This window comes from Pseudopipra pipra, chromosome 13, assembly GCF_036250125.1.
Source record: "Pseudopipra pipra isolate bDixPip1 chromosome 13, bDixPip1.hap1, whole genome shotgun sequence".
NCBI lineage: Eukaryota > Metazoa > Chordata > Aves > Passeriformes > Pipridae > Pseudopipra > Pseudopipra pipra.
Window position 1 is genome coordinate 12,274,280 of NC_087561.1, and position 24,359 is coordinate 12,298,638.

General features: G+C 43.2%; 1 protein-coding gene across 11 annotated transcripts in view; it reads right to left on the minus strand.

Annotated features, from left to right (window-relative positions):
* Positions 1–24,359, minus strand: part of FGF13 (fibroblast growth factor 13) — a 313,357-nt gene that overhangs the window by 59,453 nt on the left and 229,545 nt on the right. Inside the window, exon 1 of one of the 11 annotated variants that reach the window (XM_064670081.1) lies at positions 12,371–12,416. The exons of 9 other annotated variants lie outside the window; for them this stretch is intronic. In XM_064670081.1, the coding sequence (XP_064526151.1) occupies positions 12,371–12,401 (31 nt within the window). In that variant the 5' untranslated portion in view covers positions 12,402–12,416. Of the gene's footprint in view, positions 1–814; positions 1,474–12,370; positions 12,417–24,359 lie in introns of those variants that run through there. One more of the 11 variants, XM_064670073.1, reaches the window with a different exon arrangement.

Here is a 24,359-nt window from a genome sequence, read left to right on the forward strand (position 1 = left end):
AACAAATTATTCCAACCCTCACTTTGGCTTTTTAGTCACAATCCATCCCAAAGCTGTTTGCAAACTGTGAGTAAGGCAGCTCTTCCGTGGCTGCTGAGCAAGGTGGACAGGTGGAGCAGTTAATGGCATTGATGCTCCAGCACAGCAAAGCAACAGCAACATTACCAGAGGGTTTTGCTCCTCCCACATACAAAACAACCCACTCAGATCAGAGACTGTGTCTTTGTGCCTGATCTTTTGCACCTGTGACACAGAGAACATTGTGTCCGCAGGGCAGCTGCAGGTATGGGATTCCTAGAAAGGAACAGGGTGCTGAAGCAGAACTCCGGAAGGTGCCAGTGAAAGCAAAAAGCTTCATCTGCAATCAGGAGATAAAGCACAGCACGGGCATTCTGAGGAGGACAACAAAAACAGATCCCTAAGACCACTAAGTTATTTAACGTACAACTGGAGGAGATGCATGTGTGGGAACTTCCCCACTGGCATCTCCCCCACAGATAAACGACATGTGTATTGCATATGTGTATGTGTAACACAGAGACAGACACCCGAATTACCAATACATGGGTGCACACAGGTGTGCAAGTGAGACAGACAGCAACAGTGGGTGTTACCCGTATAAACCAGACGAACATGACTGGGGAAGGGACTGGCATGGTGTACTATCAGACGATACAAGCCACAACTGGCAATACCTGCACATTGATTTTACCAGCTCTGAGACACCTGTCCCCCCTTTCCCCGCACCTGACACACATCCCGGTTTCCATTAAATTAAACAAACCAACCCCCCAAAGATATACCCCTTGCCAACCTGGTCGCCTTCTTCGCCTTTTCTTGGAGCCAAAGAGTTTGACCCTGGAAAACACATTCAACTTGTTCTTGTCGCAGCTTCCCTTGCTCTTGCTGGGGCTGTTGACACACTTACAGGCATTGGACTTCTCCCGCTCCCTGGCTTGTCTCTTCTGGCGGATCAGGGAGCTGGCGATGGCTGCAGCCATGGCCGCCACCGCCCCGGCAGCACCGGCGGGTCAGGCACGCGGGGTTTGCTGGCCGGCCACGCGTGCCACAGCCAGCATGCTGCTCGGCCCGTCCCCAAGGCTGGGGACGCTGCCGGGCACCTTGGCCAACGCCACCCACCGCCAGTCGGCTTGGGAGCCCAGGAGGTACCGGCGGGATGCTCGCACCAGAGCCCCAGGTCGGGGTGCAACAGTTTAGCTCAAGCGTTTTTGTCCGCTGAGATCTTCCCCTTTTTTTGACTTTCTGATGTTGTTTTATTCCTCTCAACTTCTAGCAGGGGAAAGTTTGCAGGCAGAGGTGAGCGTTTCTACGGAGATCACGCAGATCACTTGTAAGACATCCCTCCGAGCTTCTCCAGACGCACTATTTGCATGCAGACATGGCACATCCACTTGGTGCAAGATCATTGCATCTCTCCTAGCCCCAATTTCTCCAGTTAACTTTTCTCCCCACCCCGTCCCCTCCCCATTCAAATCCCAGCAAACACCTGTTAGACTCCAGCAGGGGCTGTCCAGTTGCAAGGGGGTTTCTGGATCCTTTTCCCTCTTCTCCCTTAAGAAGAGATCCGGAGCAAGTGGTGGTGGAGACACTGGGGTGAGGTGCGGATGCCCAGCCCCTTGGCCGCCGGCTGCTGAACGCCTCGGGAAGCCTCTTCGCCTTCGCTCCTCACAGGTGCCGCCGCCAGCGCAGATTCCCCTCCACGGGCACGTTCGGCTTTTGCATCGCAACACTTCCTACCAGACGGTAAACAGGCAGCGCTCCTCTGACGCCTGGGCGCCGGCAGCCCAGCGCCGGGACTGCAGCAGCAGGAACAGCAGCAGGAGCAGCAGCAGCAGAATCCCTCCGGCAGCGATGCGGGCACCGCGCACACCCCACGAGCCGTGCGCTGGGTACAGAAATGAGGCGACGCAGCAAGCCCCTTATCACCACCCTCCCCTCCTCCTCCTCCTCCTCTCCCTCCTCCTCCTCCTCTCCCAGGCGAGGCAGCGAGCGGGAGCCCTGCCCGGCGGCGCTGCGTGCGGAGCTGCGGAGGGGCCGGGCAGGAGGGGGCTCGGGCCGGGCAGCAGGGGCGCCCCAGCCGCCCCCCGGCCGGACCCGCGGGCCGTGGGTACCTGCTTTGGACGGAGCCGCCTCCTGGGGAGGCGCAGACACCCAAACAGACGTGACTGCGATGAGCAAATAGGTGGCTCCTGGGCTTCGGCAGAGGAGGGAGGATACCTGGCTCAGAGCAGGATGGGGTTCGGGGGGACCAGGCAGGTGGCCTCCATCCACAGCTCTCCCCTGCCTTTGCCTTATCCTTACAGGATGGACCTTCTGATCCACTGATTTATTGGATCTCTTGCCACTCCTTTCCCTCACCTGCTCTCAGCTCCAGTTTTGTAGCAGACTAGAAAATCTTCAGAGAGAGCAATTTCCTTGTCATTGCCACATTCTCCTTCTTCCCTTTGTCCCCCACGGTGCCTCTGTGTTCCCCGAGGCCAGGCTCTCATGTCAGATTGTTTTATTCACCTCCAGATAAGTGTAAGCCAGTTATAGTGGTACCAGGGCAGGGAAAAGCAGCAGTGCCAAGATGCCTGGTCAGAGCCTGGCACTGCACTGTGGTTAATGCTCTGCACAGTGCACACTGAACCCTGCCCACATCCATGCCCCAGGACAGAGGAATCAGAGGTCCTGGAGGTCCCTTTGCAACCCATCTCCTGCTCTTCAGTATGCTTTCAACAGCTGGAGCTAAATCAAAGCCAATTCAGGCTGGAAACAAAACAGAAATCTGCAGCCCTGAAGGCAAACAACTATTGAAAGAATTTATCCCGAGGCTGAAGGAGTTTGCAGCCACTTGCAGGCACTGAGACAGGATAGCATGTCCCTGTGGACTGGTTCCTTGCAGAGTTGAGCTCAGTGGGGACTGCAGTGGCAACAGGCTTTGGTTATCCAAGCCTGAGACCTACATCCTGTTTGCCCTGGGCCAGCTCTCCTGGGGCTACCGAGACAGCATCGATGCAGATGGGTTGGTGTGACAGCACCAGGTTCCTGATGTGCTTTCAAACTCAGCCAGGCTTCTTAGGATACCTGCCCCTTCTTCCTCCTACATGTTCCCTTGGCAAAGGCAGGTCCTCTCTTCCCTCTCTGGGGTCACACACTCTGATCCCAGGCAAGTGCAGCAGAAACCATGCTGCCCAACATCTTCACTTCAGAGAGGTCAGTTCAAAAGAAGTACCTCTTGCTGTACCTCTGCAAACATTACAGTCCTTCTTTCCACTAGAAACAGCTCACAACAGGTCCAAATCTCTTTCTTCCAACTGGGAATTCCTGCCCCAATAAAACACGTTGTATGTCCTGGCCCTAATAACAGAAATGCCCACACTGTACAAGTTTTAAAATGATGTCTGACTGCAAGTACAATGTTTGCCATCACAGCCTGAGACCTCGACAGCTGACATGGTGTATTAAATTGGGCAGCCCCATACACCTACCCACAATACCTCTTTTCTGCAGGAAGTGTGTGTGAGTACATGTACACCGACGTGTTCATGTATATATACACACCTTTGTTTATGAGGCAGTTCATGGCATGCACATATACATATTAAATACTCCTAATTTCTTACTTGAGTTTAACAGTAGGGTAAAAATAGCTGTAATTCACAAGTTCCACCACTATCCTCATCTGCCAGTCCACATAAGACATGTGAAATCCAATTCAGGAGACAGCCAGTTGGATATTATTAGCAATAACTCATCCTACTCAATTCACCGGTAACGTACTATGAATTTTGCCATCTTTCCACTTCCAATACAGTCATGAGTGAGACTTGTTTTTCCTGAGACTCACCAATTACTTCATAAATATTCCCAGTTTGGAAAGCAGCGTTTGATCTTCAGATCAAAGTGAAGCTGCCTTATTGTGATCTGTCCTATAGGTCACATTTCATTTTCACAATGACTAACCAGAACTCAGAATTAGGCTAACCTTGAAAATCCTGGGGAAAAGCAGTATATAAAAGCACTATTTAGGATATCTTTCTGCCAGCATTCCCGCCTGTATGCTTAACATCCATAATGAAAATTCATTTGCACAAATGTTCCTTGACAGATAACTAAAGAGAGGAATAAAAATAGCATATATGCATAATCAGATTTAAGTTTCAAAAAACAGTCCTCCAGTTTTTTTGCATGATCAACCTCTCCAACTATCGGTACTCCTACAAACATGTCTTCATTTACTATAAATGGCACATGAAAATGAAGATCTTGTTGGGAAAACGTTTTTGGTACAGGACAAGTCTTTGGACTACTTCAGCGTTCCAGACACAAAGATCTCAAGGAACAGCTTTATTTTCTTTGAAAAGCAAGAGCTGTTCACTCACCACTGTGCTAAAAAGGTAAAATAAAATAACATTCCAAGTGACTTTTTGAACATAGAAGACAACCCTACTCCTTGAACATACATTCTCTTCCTTTGCTTATGACAATTGTAATGGGGCACATTTAAAGCTAAAGGGTAAATTGCCAGTCCCATTTCAATCAAAAATTAAACACCTCTTAAGAAGTCAGTATGGGGTAGACTTGTACAGTTACTGTCAGAGACAGCGCTGTGATCTCCCTGGAGCTGGGATCTGACCCAGAAGCAATTCCACTGTTTTGAAGTAGACCAAGATCTCATCCACTTTTGATTTACAATTTTTCCTCCCAGATATCTGTTGCCTTTGCTTATGATTATTTCCATGATTCTGATCATTAAAACATACTTGAACCTTTAGGAGTTGCCTGGATTGGGCAAAAGTAAAGCCTGCAATTTGGTACCCAAACCAGGACTGGCCCTTTGACTAATACATGGTTTTCAATCAACATGGTTTTCAACCAACACAAAGTGTGCTGCCCTTGCTTCCCAACTCCTGCATAGAAAGGCATCAAACCCCTGCCATTGGCCCAAACTGCAAGCAGTGGTGGCTCTTTCACCAAATTAGAGGAAAGTGCAAACGTTGTGGGCTTTGCTCCATCCTCCTTGAACCATTTTGTGCTGTGGCAGCAGACCACTGCTGTTTGCCATGAGTTTGAATCTATCCTGAGTGCAAAATATTTATGTCAGGTCTTATCTATACAGCTGCACAAAACAAACGCTACACAAAAATCGAGACCAGATGAAAAATCCCAAGCCAGCTCCAGAGCTCAGTGTCGTGAAACAAGCTGCAAGTATTGACAAACCCCAGAGGCTGTGCAGCATGTCCATAGCCCACTGCAGCCTGCGAGCAGAGAGACTCTTTTCCCCCACTGGTGATGCTATTTCGGCACATGAATGTCAGCAGATGTGATCAGGCTGGAGAAGGGAACGGGTGGAGGAGAGACAGCACTTGCCATCTGCCTGTTCAAGTGCACTGGTGATGGGCATGAGCCCAACATGTGACTCACTGAGGGACCCGAGCTCCTCCGTGCCCTGTTAGAAGCATTAATGATTCTCAGGACATGTTGCCATAAAGTAGGGACTTACTTCCAGCACCTTGGGTCAAAATATCCTATCCTCAGACTAAACAGCATGTTCAATTGTTTTCTCTTCCCCTATAAACAAGTAGGAAAAGATTTATAGTACGTCTTATTTAAACACACAGTTGCTGGGCAAAACAAATGCTGTATGAAAATCAAGGCCAGAAGAAAAAAATCACAAGCAAGCTCCAAACCTCACTCAGTCCAGCATAAGCTTCAAACCACTCCTCTACAGTTACACATTTGAAGTTGCTTTGGTGTGACAAAATAAATTCAGCCTGGCATGGGGTGTCAGGAGTCCCTCCCGAGGCTCCTTTGTTCTTGCTGGGGTAGCACACTGCTGCTGTTACAGAACAAGCAGAAAAAAAATGAATCTTAAGGACTCAAACCTATGGACTATTTTCACTGCCTACACTCTCCAAAAGTAGAGAATTATTTTCTGAAAAGCGCCACCAGAACCCCTTCTCTCTCTTTTCAGGATGAGATAAACAAGACTTCCTCCAGTCAGGGATGACACAGCAGCACTGAGGCCCCCAGTGATTTTTTGCTCTTCTAAGTAAACAAAATTACTATTCACCAGGAAGCAGAGCTGTTCAGACCCAAGTCCCGCATCACTTAACTCCTCCGTGAAATATCCCATGGAAATGACTCAGCCTTTCCTCTGCAGCCAGCTCCAGGCTGGACACACGCGCTGCAGAACGCTGAGTGCCTGGGTGCTCTTTGCCTGAGGGATGAGCATGGGCTGCTGGCCAGTTCACTACCCCTGAGAGCCCAGTTTTCCCCTAGATGTGGGTCAAATAAGAGTCAGCTAGAGGTTTATTTCTGAGTGCAAGGTGGAAAAAGGTATTAGTGGAAGAGCTGAGCCTTCAAGCAGCTCCAAACCAAGAGCTCAAATTTGAGGATATTTTAGTAACAGACCAACTGGCCTACCTTAAAATTAACCTTAATAGTAAAGAATGGCTACGATGACCAGCTGCAAAGTGAAGTATTTTTATGCTGAGAGCATAAGGGTACTTGTAAATAGCAACATGGATGTTCCTATGTGTGTCTGTGCCATGGTGCTTTGCAGAAATGCACTGAACAGCCCTGCTCAGAAACATGAAAAAAAAATCAAAATAATTTGCTGTGACACCAGTGCAGACATGCCACCTGGACTCATTTTGCTTAAAAGCTCACTTCTTCTTCAAGGGATTAATTGGCTGATTGATTTCTGTCTTTTCAGGATACAGAATCATGAATCCCAACACCAGAAGACACACCAGTACAACTTCTGCACAGGACTGGATGTGCCAAAACTGGCCCCCATCCAGCAAAGCAGAGAAACACATCCCTGACTTCAACATGAGTCATCTCACTAGGACTACTAAGATATTTAAAAAATAATTATGCAGCTGATGCATTACAAAAGGTTCTCACATTCTAATCCCATTCTCTTATCTACACAAGTTTGCTTGGAAAAGGTCCTCTGACTCTGACAAGAATTTGGGTCTTTTCCTCATGACTTACATGACCTGCTAAATGCTCAGGATGGCCATGACACCACATATCAAGAACACCAGCTTACTCTCAGATTCTCAGAGAAAACACTAATAGAGAAATCCTGTTCCTTCCCCTTTCTGCCTGTGAATTCCAATTCCTTTACAGCACTGTCTCAGTCAAAACTTGATTTGATCTGACCTGGTAGTGCAGCCATTTTTGGAGAAGGAGAGCATCATTTGAAGGTAGAAAAATGGAAATATTTTTGCCTAGGTTAATCCATATTCAGCCATCCCAAAATGTCAACCACAAAAGATCGTCTATCTGGTGCATAAAAGATCAGTGCCAATCAGCTGGGAAAGGTCACAGAACAAACAGAAGAGATCAGGTCCCACAGCTCTGTGGGCTCCCAAATTGGGAACATGTTATTCTGGTGTCTTGGGGAGCCCAGTCTGAGGCAGGAACTTGCAGCAGTGACCAACAGACTTCTCTGCCCACCACAAAGCCATAGCAAACTATACTCCCACATCAGTATGCACAGAAGTATCTGTTCATTCACCTCTCAGCATGATGACTCTTGGAAACATCAATGTAAATGACAGCTTATCATCCCTGAAATATTTACATCTCAGCATGGGACACACGAAGTGTGGGCTATATGCCACTGTCAAACTTAACATAAGGCCACTTTACACATGACAAAACACTGTAAATAGCCTTTCACAGAGCCAAGGCAAGTTGCCTAGAAATTGCCACATTACTCAAATAAGATCTTTTCCCACCTTTTTATGGATCTGATGGTTCAACCTTTGTCAACAGCTTGATGAAAACAGACTCACTGGGTCTCCAGTGAGTTGGAGCCTCTGAGAGTTCTCTCTCCCTCCCACTGCATCCAAGCATTTTGACCAGCTTCTCACAGTCATTGTCCCTGCTTTGCTCAGAAGCCAACTTCTGTCCCACTGCTTGACTTGACATAACTACAGAGCCCATTCCCCTGTGATCATGTGATGGATGCCAAGCTTGCTGTTTTCTGTTGCTGTGTTAATGATGTAAAACTCATCTGTTCTCTAATAATGAAACCAAATTACCTGGGCTGGGGTCAGAAGAGCCTGGCAATGGTTTTCTGTTACTTCTACCTGACTGCCAAGATCATGACACCACATTTACACAGACAAATGAGAATGGGAGCAGAGCTGGTCAGAAATGAAAGGGACTTTGAGGAAAAAGTGCCATGTCCTGGATGGAAGCAGAGCTCTGTAGGAACTAGAGTTAGACCCTGTACTGGGTCACTGATTCTTCTGTAAATGTGGAAGTGGAGCCTTGCTCACTCGTTGTCATGGAACTGGTACCAGTTTATCAGAACAAAATGCTGGTCTCAGTTTCTGTAACCAGAAGGAAGGAATATCCTTGAGGATTAGGAAAAGAGCCATGAGCCTGAACTTCCATTCTGTCTCAGTTCACCAAGTAATACACATGGTATGAACGTATACATGACAAGACCTAAGATCAGTGATGCAAAAATTAGGTTTATCTAAGTTCATCTGACCAAATATCTGGACTGTGCAACAAAGAAAGAGCAGAGAAAGGCACCTCCTGGTGGCAATTCATTCCCATACAAAAACCCCACCACTACTTTCACAGCTACATGTAGGAAAACACTACCTCTGCTTTACTGAACTACTGCTGAAGGGTGATTCAGACTGTAATCTACGTGATGAATTTTTATGACACATAACATTTGCCACCATCAAAACTAAATAATTACTTAATAAAGGTCCATGTAGCTCAGTGTCTTGCTTCTGGCAGTGCTCAGTAATACATGTGAACATAAAACCAGCCCGAGTAGTCGCACAGTCGCACTTCCCACACACACACCTTCCAGCAACTGGCCTCATGACAACTCCAGGCCTAGCAGGAGCTGCTGCTGGCAAGAGCAGAGTAAAGGTGATGCCTAGAAATCACAAGGGGATTTAGAGATGAAAAATACAATGTATCATAAACAAACCGAAGGGAATTCATTACCACAGGTTAGATGCACTGTTTTTGCAAGCAACAGCAAAAAAAAAAAATATTGGCTAGCAAACAGGAATGAGAACCACAAGCCAGCATTTGCTGTATGTGATTTAAATAGGTCTGAAGACTAGAAAAAATGTGTATGCAAATTCCACACAAGCAAATTAGAAGAAATTCAGAGAACTCAATTCAGAGAAGGAAGCTAATAGCAGAACATCTGCTGCCGCTCCCAATATTCGCATTAGATGGCTGGGTACATTTCTGGGAACTCAGACCTCAACAGAAAGCACAGAAAAGTTCTGTTGCTATGCAGAAAAACATTGCTTAGAAATTAGAGAACTAGATATGAAGCTGCCCAAGTTCAGCACGGCTACTGCTCACTTAAGTCCAGCTGAACTGCGATAGGGACACATTTGCTCATACAGAGACTCCATAACTGTCCACCTTGTAGCTACATTTCTTCCTAAAACCACCACAAAATGAGTACATTAAGCTGCACAAGTATATACAAAGATAATACTGTGATTTTAATTAAATTACCAGTCCATGTGTATGGCCTTTGCAACTCCTCAGTCACACAGCTAAATCATGCTGAGCTAAATTCACAGGAGACAGACACCCTATTGAGCAGATGATGATATATCATCAGGATTTCTGTTCTCTCCCTTCAACCCTCATCCCCCTGTTTATCATTCTAATTTTCCACCTCGTCCTCCCAAGATCTTCTTTCCTTGTTTCATTAAAAATTACAACATGCTTCTAATGAGCAGTAGCCACAAAACCCATCAGTATCTCGATGTCCTTATCCTTCAGCTGAGGTCAACTTTATCTTGTTTACAAACAAATAAAGCTAGTTTAGCTTTATCTACAACACAGCATGTCAAGGCTTAGGAACTTTTGCTGGGAAAGAAAGAACAAGGAGCAGAATTAGATTCTAAGGCACAGAAATAAGCCTGCTGAATTGTAAGAATTTATCCGGGCTGATCTTTCAGTGTTATCATTTGAGCCATTCCACTCAGCCCATTCCATGTAAACATAATGAAGGAAGACCTCCCTGCATTTTCTGCTTCCTATATGGGGCAGTTATGAGAGAATAAAGTGTCTTAATTGTAAAAGGGGCACCTGCGTATACAGCTGCTGAGGTGATGTAGCCATATGGAATTAATTCAATTCCACAGCACTCTGCAAGGCCTGCAGGGATGCCCAGGCAGTTCCCCTCATATGATGGGAGCAAGATATGGCTCCCAGAAGTTGCTGGCATCTGTATTTCCTCTGGACTGGAACTGGACATCTCAAACCTCTGCAAATATGGGTTCTACATTCATACAGGCACAAATACAGACCTTTTTTTTCTGCCTTTCTTCTTCCTGACTCACAAATATGAGCAAATGCAGAATGTTTCAACGGCGGACAAAAAACAGGGAATCAGAGTAGAACTGTTAATCCTGGAAGAAACTTTCACCTCCCACAGTACTTTCTTTTTTTTCCCAGCTCTGTAATATATGAAACATCTTACTCAGTAACTATATTTTTAAACCATTATTGCCATAAATTTTAGCCCACTTAAAAAGTTCTGATAGAAAGTCTTTTCAGGAAGTTTTCAGCAAAATATAGAATTTCCTCTACAGGAAGCATGCAGTAAAACATGAATTTGTAAACAGTTACAAACCAAACAAATGGGACAGATTTCCAGTACTGAAAGTACTGGAAACGAATAAAACTACTAAAACCAGAAGCAAGAGGGACACCTACAGTTAGTCTGGGTAACTGCCCCAGCAGGGTCGTCCACTTTGCAGTTTTGTTTCTGTCACTGGTGATATTTAATCACAACAAACGTCCGCGGTGCCTCTGGCTGTAATTAACAACAGGCTTGAAAGGGCAGGGTTGAGGCGACCAAGGAAAGGCGTTGAAATCTTGCACTGAACGCGTTCGTGTTTACTCGGCACTCGGTGCCGTCCCCCTCGCTCCCGGCCGTGCCCGCCGCGGGTGAGCGGCCGCGGGAGTCGGCTCCGGGAACCATGGAATGGGACAGGTTGGAAGGGAACACAGTGGATCATCTGGTCCAACCTCCCTGCTCAAGCAGGGTCATCCTAAGGCACGTTGTACAGGATTAAGAGCCCAGACGGGTCTTAATAGCGCCGGTGGAGAGAACCTGCCGCTGTCCGCGGTGCTGAACCGCGCCGGGGCCGCTCCTCCTCGCCCAGCCCGGCTCCACCGCCCCGCACACCTTCCGGCTCCGCGGCTCTTTACAGCAAGGTTACAATCAAACATCAAGGTTCGTAATCAACCGTACATTGTGGCTACGCAACGTACTCCCCAAAATCTAAACTACAGCAAACTCTTTTGCCTGTTTCAGGCTCATCTTTACCGCCATCGTGCTATAAAACTTTGCGCTTTTGCAGAAGAGAAAGGCAGATCTGGATCATATATGAAGTGATTATATTCTGTAAATGCCAAAAACATTGCAGACTGCTTAATTCACATTGTACACTTTACTATATTTAGAGTTACTATATTAATTTAGAAGAGAAAAAGAAACATGGATGCCGCGTGCATTGTCCTAGAAGTTGATTATTAATGTTGTTATTTCTAATACAGAATGATATATGGCCCAGACAGTTATTATCAAACTCTCACAGTTAATATCTAATGCTCTGTACACGCTGCCTATCAGATTATTTTTTGATATTGGGTTATTTTCCAAGAGATTTGCTTTTCTCTTCTAGCCGTAGGGCGTTGGTTCTTACAGTAATCTGATCATTTCACGTACCACATGCAGAGAACACACTTTTTCATTATTAAAGAAAACTAAATTACACCATCATAAGCCTTTAGCTAAAATATTTGCAAAAGAATAGAGAAATTAAGATGGTTTTGTATTAAAAATGTTTTCAAGTTATTAACACCATAACAAGATTGCCTTCAGTTACGGTTAGACACAGTACACTGACGAAAGGCAATTAGGAAAGAACTGGAATTAGCAGGTGTTTTCTCTAAAGCAAGGCTTATACCTGACAAAAAGCTTGTGTACAAAATTAACTAAATATGTGGCACAGATGCTTAAAAGGCCATAAAATCAACCTGTTTGACATTTGAAATACACATTCAATCAGGACAAATTTGCCAGTTCAGCAGCATATTCAGTATATTTACAGTCCCAATCAGTAGGAATTAACAGTAACCTGCCTTATCCTTCTTAAATAACACTTTTTTAGAGTTACCAGAGAAATTCCATGAAGTCAAAGAACAACCACATTCTTAATATTAAGAAATATTAAACTCTAATTTCTTTATATAGTTTATAATCTCTACAGAGGATTAGTTGCCAGGAAATACCTTCTAATTTTTTCCTGTTAAAAAATATTGCCTAAATACATCTTACCTGAATAAGACTTTCTTATTCCCAAAGCCATGCTGCCTTACAAGCTGCTCCTACCCAGGCAATTGCAGTCTACATTTGAAGCAGACACACAGGGAGTAGATCAGAGAAAGTTTAAGGCATATTTAAAGTATTCTCTAAGGTACTGGCCAGAAACATCAAACCCATACTCGCGGTATAGAGAGATCATTAATGGGCATTAGTGACAGACCATTATGACTTTCAGAGATCATTAAAGATTCATAATGTAGCTGCATTGTTCTGGCAACATCTAACCATTTCTTGGACATAAATGTACATTTCTCCTACATGATTTACTTAAACTTATTATTTTTGAGTGTCAAATTTTATTTTCTGCCTCCTAGAATTACAAAGAATGGCTGTAACAGGATCCTGTAGTGCATTACACCAGCCATAGGAGCCTGGTGCTTGGTTTATTTGATGGCCTTTATTGTAAGGCATTTTGCAATAGGAACAGCTCAACAACATCACCAGGTAGAATATGTATTATACTTTCTTTCTACTTTAAATAAGCTGCATTATCGATGTATCACAAATGTTGCAAGTACAAAAAAGCACTTAAAAGAATTAAATCTGCTAACAATTCTGAAGTAATTAGATTTTGAAATTGTTAAGCTTTACCTCTGCCTTTCAGAAAAGTTCATAATTTGATATTTGGATATAGTGAAAAATATTGCAGATATTCTAGTTTGGGTCAACCAAGCCAGCCACTCCTAACGCAGTTTTGACAAGCGAAGAAAACTCTGAGGTTTGGTTTTAAAGATGTACAGTACTACAAACACTGTGGTCCAAAACGTGGCCACAGTTATACTTCAATTGTGTTAATCAAGGGCTGGATTCAAATTTTCTCTTGCTGAACCTGACTGAGACCTTATTTAACTTATCTTTCCTCAGCAAAGCAAGTTAAGCCTGCCCTCACATATTACGTAAATAATGCAATTTAGGCAATTTAGAAGCAGAGTCAGATTTCAAAGTCAAATACTGTCTTAAGTGTGATTTTCTCATTGTGGAATCATATAATTACAAGTAGTAGAGAAGAGCTATTTAAAAAAGCTCTGACTCTTCACCAGGGGTTGCCACTCCTTCCAAGACATGTTTACAAGTCACATGTGCATGAGCTTGGTTTATTTTGTGGTGGAATTTGCTCATCCACAATGAGCAAATACCAGTTTGTCTATTGGGAGGAAAATCACCAAACTAGCTCAGGAGCAGTAACTTCTCAATTCCTCTAACTCAATCACTTGCAAATGCATGAGATTTGCTAAGGATCAGACCCTTAAAGTCATAGACAAGCAAACACCTTCCAGATGCTGGGCTTCAGCTATTAAAATGAAGTTTGGCAACTGAAGTCTCCAAAGCATTTTAACATATCTTAGCATTTATGTTGTGCTGAATCTAGACCTGAAAGGTGAAGCTCACCAATTTACTACTAGTAAACAATTTTCCAAAAATAATAGTTCAGTGTCTACTAATACACATTACTGGTTATGTATTTGGAGTTCACAACAACAACTGTGCAGAAACATATCATGCCATGAATGTCACAATTTTCGAGTAGTCCTTGTTTGTTATGCCATGATTGCTTGTAATCAAGCTGTGAATATTGGTTATATCCAAATACACCGTACAATTAAAAACAGCCTTAATTATTGTTGCCAGAAATGAATGGTACCACACCAGGAAAACTGCAATGGGCCGAAAAAACAAAGTTGATTCTTAGATCTCTCCACTGGGAAATGGCACCATTTTCAGGAAAAGTCAAAAAGCCATGTGGAAGAACGTCTGCAAGTCCATTTCTAATTGCCTGCTGAGTTCTATTGATTTCAGACAACTGACCTTGAGATGATAGGTTTTATGTCACCCATGACAATTATTGACAAGCAGTGAAAAGCCCAAAGTGGCTTCTGTCTTGCAATATAAACAAGGTTAATCTGCTTGTAAATGTAGTTCTTTTCTCACAAGCAACAGTGGATTCCCAAAGCCTACATCAATTTGTAAAAAAAAAACTTCCTAAAGTTTACATGGATCTTATTATAATGTCATTATTCTGTACTCTCCAGCTACCTCAAGAATGGTTTAAGCAGTTCAGAATCATTCTTAAGGTTTTACTATAAAATTGGAGTTGTATATTGACAAAATCAACCTTGTTCAGCTAACCTTTATCACCATCTAGTTATTCATTGCATATTAGTTCAGTTTGTTGTTTTTACTAAGAAATGGAAAATACAGCTCATGTCTAATCTCCACTTGGCTCTGATCCCTTTATGCCTATTATGTGCCCTCAACACCTGACTGGAACCACCTGGTACAAAGGAACACAGCTCCTCTGAGATCCCTGCATTTAGACCAGCTAAGATCTTACCTCTGCTAGAGTATCAGTTATCTCTGTGGGGTGTCTGTTTAAAAAACAACTTTATAGTAGTCCTTTTGCAGCACAAGTAGAGTTTGCAATAAAACAGCCATTTTTTATTCTTCTCCTTATGTATCAATACAAATCAAGCTGCTGTTTGCCATTGGAGGACTCACTGGAGAACTGGAGGTTGCCACATTATAAAAACTGCAGATGACTGATGTGTTGTGCTGGTTTGGGCTGGGTTAATTTTCTTCATGGTAGCTGGTATGGGGTTGTGTTTTGGATTTGTGCTGGAAATGGTGTGGATAACGCAGGGATGTTTTTGTCATCACTGAGCAGAGCTTACACAGAGTTAAGGCCTTTTCTGCTTCCTCACCCCACCCCACCAGTGAGTGGGCTGGGGATGCAGAACTGGGAGGGGACATAGCCAGGACAGCTGACCTAAACTGACCCAATGGATATTCCAGATCATATGGCTCAGCATACAAACGTGGGGGGAGAAGAAGGAAGGGGTGGACATTTGAAGAGATGGCATTTGTCTTCCCAAGTAACCACTACATGTGATGGAGTCCCAGCCAAAACCAGCACATGAGTGGAAAACCAGGATGAAGGGAAAAAATCCCCCCAGTTTGGAAAGGGCATTTACATTTCTAACCATCTAAAGAAAAAAGCTCAAATTATCCCTCAAAAAAGAGTCCCTTTAAGGCACGATTTGATCGGTTTATCCACCGTATTAAGTGCCACATCTGTTCTCTTTACAAGTGACCAGAACAGACAATTTGGCAGGTTCCAGCAGGATTTGTGGCCTCATGTTATCTTACTGGCTGGTTTGGGAATAGTGCAGCAAGGACGGTATCAAGAACTCTCCTCCCAGAAAACAAAGCCACACTACCAGCACAGTCCTTTACCTTCTGTGCATGTTCTCCACAACAGACAAACTTTCTCTCTTTTGCATCTAAGCAATAATGCAGGCTGAAGTAAGGGCTCAAGCACTGCCAAAGAAGCTAGCATAGGCATTCCTACTTTATAGAACCATACTTTGCAGTTTTGAACTTACCTTGTCCAGAAAAAAAACAACAATCAGGCTTGACCTTATTCCCTGGAATCCAGCAAACAAAATCCCCATCTAGCTTGTCTGGCAGGATGAGGCCAATCACTCAGGCTCCACTGCTGCTGCTGCTGTTATGACCAAAGAATCTCAAATGCAAAATATGGCTGAGCAAGCACAGCATTGCTGTCTCAGCAGTTCTGGAGCGACATCATGCAACATTGAACAGCAGCTACAACAGAAACTTGCCAGGGAAACACAGATGATGACTATAAGAAGGCTCCTGCCTCCTTGTAGACGGGGTGATAAGGAGAAGAGAGTACTCTGAACTCCTGCCCAGCCAGAACAATACCCATTTGGGGTTCTTGAGGCTGTTGCTCTGCATAGACTATTGTCTTATTAGTGATCATTATATTTTCATAGTTCCATTCAGCTGTATATATTTTACCTCCAAAGCAAAGTGACTCAATTAATCTAATTTTATAATTTTACATATGTTTCGGATTAGTAAAAATATCATATATTTGTATGGGAATTCTTTTTTACCTCTCTTTTTGACCTGATTGCACTACCCTGTCATGCAATTCAAACTAAGGAAGAAACCCGTTAAACAGTGAAACTTTAATATTTTGATTCAGGGAATGTTTCAGTTTCTACTTTCCAACGAGGAGCTGTGCAAATTCAGCACAGCAGTTTCGTTCCTTGGCTTCATCTGCCACCTGGTGGTACAGTCCCAGGGAGCAAAAAGCAGCATTTTTATCGAAGGACCCAGCATGTTCCAACATGCACTAGGAGTTAAGTGCTGATTGTAAGGGTGCAAGAAACAATGAGCAGACCTGCAGTTGCAAACATCTGTGCAGTTCAAGTCTACACACAATGTATCTATCATGTTTTAAAAGTGTCCTGCAACTAAACCGATGTTTTAACAGAAAGGGCAAGCTTTAAATTCAGATTTTTAAGCTTATGAAACTAAGCACCTGCAAACTCGCAAGTGTCAGAAATTGTCCCAACAATTTATAAAATTTTTGACAAGTTCTCGAGCCCAACAGAAGCTCAAATGCAAAATCAGGACTTGAAGTCAGACACAGCATTGAAAACAGAAGAGTGTGAGAGATGCTTTGATACCTGCCTGCAAATAGCTGGAAATGTCCTACTGTTATGCCATAAGAATAAAGCAGGAAAGACAGAATCAAAACAAGCTTAAACTTCTGAAACTACTGCACTCTTTGGAATATGATGTTTATTTTATATTCTATCCAGAACATTTTAGCAAAGTTGCAAAACAAAGTATGCCAAAAGTAACTTCTATTTTCTCATTCTGAAGTCAGCAGCCCTTGTTTGTGCTGTCCCACAGGACAGGATGACACTGGAGCTGCCCTGCCAGGGCGACCTTTTATCTGTGTTGTGTCACTTTGCAGCTCTGAGTGGGAAAGTTAATATTTATTAGCAGGAACTGGCTCTTTGGTGGAAACCTAAAGGGCAAGTCTACTTGTCTGTGCAGGGATACTCAGCCTACCTTGGGTCTAGCAGCATTACTCCTATAAGCAGACAGAATGCTTTGTCAAGCATTCCCAAGACACCCAAGAAAGCACTGAAACACCCGAGGACAGGCATCTTGAATCATTTCCACCTCTGATATATGGGGGAAATGAGGCAGATCTACATTGGGCTACTGGTCCATGCCACCTTACAGCTGTGCCACAGCCATGTACCAAGGAGGCAGTGGAAGACCAATATTTGCAGAGGTTTTGGCAGGATGACTGTGTAGCAGCTCAGAGTAAAGTCTCTGCTCCTTGCTTGGCTCTTACCACACCCTCAAGGAAAAACACAGAGCAAATACTGGAAAAAAAAAAAAAAAGACCTACAAGTATTCTTATATTCACCTGTGCATTTCCAGGAGCCCTGTGGAATGACATTCTTCTGATACCTGGAAAGCAAATTTCAAGGACAGTGGCAAACTTCTAACTCAAACACAGTTTTTACTTAACTTGCCAAAGATGGAAAAGGAAACACAGTAAATGTCTAACCCAAGCCTACTCATGAGAGCATAATTCTAACCCACATCGAGCACTCCAGGTGCCAGATCAATGCTTAAAGCTAAAAGGACTGTTTTCCTTATTTTCCATTACAGACCAAATCTAAGACCATATCCTTCACTAGTTTGCCTGTTGATGGAAAAGAGTTGGATGTTGCACCTATGTTTGTGATGGGATTTGCAAAAACACTTAAGAGAATTGGAAGCATAAAAGCCATTACATTTCCCTGACATGCATTTATTGACCTCCCTGAAGTGCTTTTGAAAACCCCCACTGAAAATCACATTGAGACAATGGCAAGGAAACACTGGGCAGACATCAGGGATGAGGGGATCAGCAGAGACTCCAACTCCATCCCCCTGGGATGAGGTTCCAGCAGCCCAGATGAATTGAGTCTGGAGGTGACCACCTCCCTACCTGAGCAAATCCAAAAGACCCTGGTCCAGGTCAGACTCAGGCATGAAGTATGCAAAGCCCTGTCCTGGCCAAGTGGCAGGCAGCCCAACCACAGTGGCTGCAGCGTTCAGGATCAAGCAGATGGTTTGGAAATGACAGTGCCTCCTGCCAAGTCCAACCCCTTCCGACTCCTCTGTTTCTGCATTACCCATGCCATTTGCAAACACTCTGTGCAAACAGAGCTCACAAGGAAAGCTCTTCTCTCAGCAGCCTGCAAGCATTTACAGCCAAAATCAATACACACATCAGTGCTCCTAAAACTAATTTCATTTATTATAATTAAATAAATTAGCTCTAATAAAATAATGATTTCTCTATTTACCAGGGGAAAGTAATGGGTTGAAAGTAATTTAATTTGACACAATTTTGGGGTTGGGTCTAATCCCTCAGATTTTATTCTTAATTTCTCCTGATATTTTAAAACATGGCAAATTATTGTTATTTTTCTGCGATAACACATGAAAATAAACAGCTGAAAACACTGATCTAAGCCCTCAGCAGACAAGGATGAGAAGACATCCCTAAATGTGAGTCAGATGAAAAAATGTCCTGGACTGTTATGCTTCTCATGGGGAGTTGAGCACACAGGAAAAAGTTTGTTAGTAAAAGATGCTCAGTGTGTTTATCAGAACTAGAAGGATAAACCTTTAGCAGGCAAAGCTCTAACCACTTATTTTGCAGACATCATTTTAGCCTACTTTCCTCATTAGGGAAAAAACCCCCACGATTCAAGCACTCAAAAAAATCTCAGTAAAGCATTTGCCACTAGAGGAGGCTATTCCATAATTTTTTTTTCCACTGACACAGCTGCACCAGGGAAATTTCAGTGGAGTTTCTGCAAAATCACCAGTACTGTTTTCTAGCTAGTCCTATTATGAACTCCTGTGGAATCAGCAAATTTCTCAATAGCTGTATTTGTACTTACTCTTGAGCCAAAAATAAAAATAAATCCACAAAACCCACAGAGTTCATAACCTAGGTAATTTCTGTCCATTTTAATATGATGGTGCTTTAGAAGCTCTACAGACAGTGAAAGGGAAGATGTTGGTGAACAGATCAGGGGCTTTCATGGACTCTGGTGATCTGTAAATATAACAATCCCTGGCAGAGAAACTTCAGCTGGATGAATTATCAACGAGGCCCTATCAGCAGCAAGTGCATCAGTTTTCTTCACTATTTCCTATCGTTTTTTAAAAAGTCTTTTGAGCACCTGAACTTCATCTTCAGACCATCAGACTCTGAGGGAATGAATCCTAAATTTTGTTACCTGCACAACTGCAGTCTTGCCTTTTGCTCCAGATCTGAATAGAACCAAATTTAAAAACATCCCAACTTTCTACGAAACAGATTTGCCCTTTCCAGGCTGGTTTAGGTATAAACAGATATTAAGGGAAATGGGCCATGTAATTCTATTGGACAAATATCGAGCTCATAAAACATCTCTGGCTGATGGTCCCAGAAATAGATGCCCTTTCTCCATCCACAGAACAAGCATATCCCAGAGGAGATCAGCACAGCTATGGGAGAAAGGTTTGTCCAACAACCCCATTTTTTGATGTATCTATCATAGGCTGCTGTATCCTATGGTACAATCTTTAGAGACTCCTTCTTGTCTGCTCTTTAAGTTGAGCAATAGAGGCTCGAGGGACTTGTTTTCTTAGGCCACAATGCCCTATATTCAGGCAAAGCTCATGGTCAGAGAGAGTGACAACTGAAAGTTTCATCCATGCTTCCAGAACCCACTGGCTACTCAGTGGAACCTTCTGTGCTGTTCCTCTGTCTTCCAACTTATAAACTCCAAATCTCACTCTGCATTATTAAACATTCCCACTTCCATTTCCTGTGCAAATAAGCACCTGAAAAAAAAAGCAATTTAATTTAATTACAATTTTTTAATTAAGGAACTGTGTAGCTAAATTCACAGATTATAGTGGTGAGAGCTCTAACTCCACATCTCAGCATTAGAGGGAGTCCTACTCCCATTTAATTCTCTTTGCAAAGCCAAGGAGAAAAGTTGGAATCACGGTTTTAGTGAACAGCATCCCAGCATTCAGTCAGCAGCACTAGAAAAAGGAAGAAAAAACCCCAAGAACATATTTCATGCTTTGCAGTGGACCCACAGCAGCATAAAATTCTGGTCCCTCTTCTCATATCAAGCATTAGCATTCCAGCTCTAAGTAACCCTGCTCTGAGCTGCAGCACTTGAAAGAAGATTCACGTAGATACTCAGGTTCAGTGACCTTGGAGATCCAAAAGCTTTTACATCAATGGGCTTGGAGAAATCCATCAGACCTGGGCAGAAGATAAGAGTCATCCATGTGTGCTTCTTGGATATTATGGTAATGGTTGACACACACAGACACCCACGGATAAATGGGCAGATGACTCCAATGACATCATGTTCTTCAGTGCTACAGTAACAGGGGCAAGAAAGTAGACAGGCAGGCAGGAGACAATCCAGTCACACCTGATCTGTGCACTGTGGCTTGAGACATGTCACCTTGTTCAATATAGTGGTGCACCTGGACAACTGCTGAAGGCGTGAACAGATTCAACCAAGGGGTGTCTTTGGTCAGCAGCACGTAAATTTATCAGGCTTGTTACTTTGTTTTAACACTTTCACAGAGAAGAGGATTTATCCCTTTACCCTGTTATTATTAACACACAGAAAGGTGTTAATTCATATGACATTTTGAAATTTTCTCTGTACCTAGAAGCAAGCAGTGGATGGGGTAAATGTTAACTGACTATTGATGGTAAGTAAGTACTATCAGATATGCCCACTGGATTACTAAACTAGTTTTTCTACAGCTTCTTATGCTGTCTTTTATGTTAATCACCTTTCTTGGAATAAAAGGTCCATCCCCTCCAGATGGTGTCTAATAGAGTAGGGTATTCAAGCATTTTTTGGAGCCAGACTCTGGTTTTCAGTTTGCCCACAGTGGTAATTCCTTCCCTGTATGTTCTGATTTGACTTGGCTGGGACACGACCCCTCTGGTGTGGCCATCAGGGTTTAATTTTTGGGAGAAACATTCAAACAGAGCAATGCTGCTGATCTGCCTCTTCACACAACTCTAGACCTAGCCCAGGAGGAAACCACCTCCACTGGAGTTCACCCTCATGACCCTTCAAGTGACCCTGACTAGTGCCACCTCAGGTACCAAATGGCTTCCTGGTGCATAAAATATGAAGCTTCTCCTCCATCGACTAGTATTCTAGGAAAGAGTTAAGGGATATATCTGATTCCAAAGAATTCTTCCTGTTTTGAGCACTGGATGTCTTTGAAGTGGGTGGAAGCTGACTCTGCACTGCCAAGTAGCTTGAGCCAGGCTAAACACCGTAGCTGACAGGAAATGGAGAAAGAGGCCCCATATTCGGCCCTTGTTCAGCACTCAACCTCTCGTGTTCCAGACAGCGCTGTCATATGGAATTTACCCAGGAATTTGCTGCCTTCCAAGGTCTGAGAGTTTATTCTATTAACTCAAATTTTAACTTCGCTACATAGAGGGCAGGGGATGGTGTCTGTTCTCTCAATGCTGATGACATACCACTCGGATTGATGGGGGTATGCACTTTCTGCTGTTTTTAGGCTCTTGCAAACTCAAAGATGGGATAAACAACACTACCCACACTGGATAAAATAAAGTAACACTGAACAGAACAGGTCATATGAGGAAATTGTGTGGGCTGCTCATTTTTATAATCTATTTCCTTAATTTAAAATACACAACAGCATATTCTGTGCATCAGTGCATCTGTCACTGACGAAGGTGATGACTTGAACATACGACTGGTGTACAGTAATAATAACTTCTTTTTTTGAAATCCAGCTGAAGAAGTCAATGAGGAATTTGATTACCTACTTAAAAGTGTGGCTAAATGCCACAGGAGATGGGCTATTTTACCCCACTGTGAGGAAAGAATCCAGGCATTGATGATACTCTGTCTAGTTCTTTTTTACCCAGGAATATCTATATATATTTGACTAAATACACAGCACTGACAAGTTTTCCCAACTCCTTTCAACTTTAAGTCAGAGAACTGATGAGAATGAAGATGAAAGATAGATTACTATTTAGCTCTTGTTATGTCAAGCTTAACAGTCTTCTAATAAATGAATGTCGAGAAAATACATATTACTAACTTTTTAAGCAGCAGGCTGTGCCTACAAGAAAGTCAGGAACTTTCATTTAACTCAACAGAGAAAGAAATACTCTGGAATAGAGGAGGAAGAGTCAGTTCACTCTGGACTACCCAGGGTGGCCAGATGAGGCTGTGTGAGCTGCACAGATCCCCAATGCCACACACTGCAGGGACTGGGACACCCATGGCCCTCTGCACCCCACTTCAGCAGTTGTGGGGTGACTCTGCAGCACTGCACCAGGATGATCTCTATACCAATGCTGCTCCAAGAAGACAAAATATCTATTTTCCTACCTCTGCTGCTGCTAAGATGGTATTTTAAGAACCAGGCTACACTTATTCAGTATAATTTGGGAGACGGGATTAAAACCACATTCTTTTTTGTGCTCCACTCCATGCTTTGCTGGGCTCTTCCAATCAATCTGGGATTAAAACCACATTCTTTTTTATGCTCCACTCCATGTTTTGCTGGGCTTTTCCAATCAATCTATGAAGCACCCAGTGTTTGTTTTTATCTCTGGCTGCAATTAAACCTACAGGAAACATGTGATAAATGTAACCTTCCCACAGGGATTATTACTCTGCAAGCCACTGACTAACCACCAGATAAAACACCTAAATGACATCAGCATCAATTTTTCACAGAGCAAGACTAAGATGAACATCTCACAATAATAATGTTAATTACACTGGGTGGATAAAATGAGAAGAATAACGCCCAGAGAATTCAATGAGGGATGCTAAGATCTGTAATGCTTAAATAACCAAATGCAATTAAAAGAGTCACTCTTTAGTCATCAGCACTTTTGCATCTCCACTGTAGGACATAAACACTGGAGCCAGTGCACGGTGACAAGGGAACAGATTTCTGCTTTGCTCTACAGCTGACAAGTCTTCATCTGTGGGACGTTTGACATTTAATTTTTTTTTTTTTTAAATAAACTTGGCAAAACTGGACAATTAGATGACTGTAACAATTAGTAGCTATTTCCTAAAGCAATCGTTTATCCCATCAGATCTTTTATGGCTTTTAGATGCGACCAAGAGGATTTTAATGTCAAAAGGCATTAGACAAGAACATACCTGAATATCCAACATCTGTTTGACTGAATGCCACTGAGCACGCCTAGGCTGGGTTCAGCATGGATGCCTTTCCCTGGGGAATTGTGAACAGCGGTTCTTAGGATCAGGGGGCCTCAGAGCAGATCTGCTTAGTCTCAACTATACCAGAGCCAGAAAACCTAAGCAGAGAAACAGCCTAGAAGACTGACCCATTTCAAGCCTGTGGCAAGCTCACCTGAAGTCTGTCAAAGCCAGGAAAACTCAGAAACACCCAACTGCTCCATGGATTGGAGTCACCCCCAGCACAGTTTATAGAGCTGTCTGTCCATGACAACTCACCTTGAACTGTCTACTAAACAGATCTGTAAATTTAGCCCTTCTTCTTAATCATTTCATATCTACCATTAGCAAAATAACTGTGTCATTTTGGCTGGACCTTAAAGGCACGTCCTCCACAGATAAAATTCTCTTAACCTCTTGGTCTGCATATCTCAAGTTTTACAGGGATCTTGTCAATTATAGTTATTACTTAGGGCCAGTTAAGCATTGGTTCCTTGGATAAACATGCCCTGCTGACCAGTAATTTTGAAACTGCTACAAAAAGCCACAAAACTATTCCACAAGCCAAGGGCACATGGGAATATTGAATATTTCTTTATTACAAAAATGAGATTGGCTGTCATTCACCAGAGCAAGTGCATTGGGAAATGACCATTTCCCACTCACCAGCACCTTAAATAACCTTGTTACTACAATGCAACATGTAGTTCAGCTCATCTACGTGAATTGTTGAAATATGCACATATTCTTTAATTACCAGAATACTTCCATTATTTTTACAGCTAACTTTGAAATTGGTGCTAATCAAAATC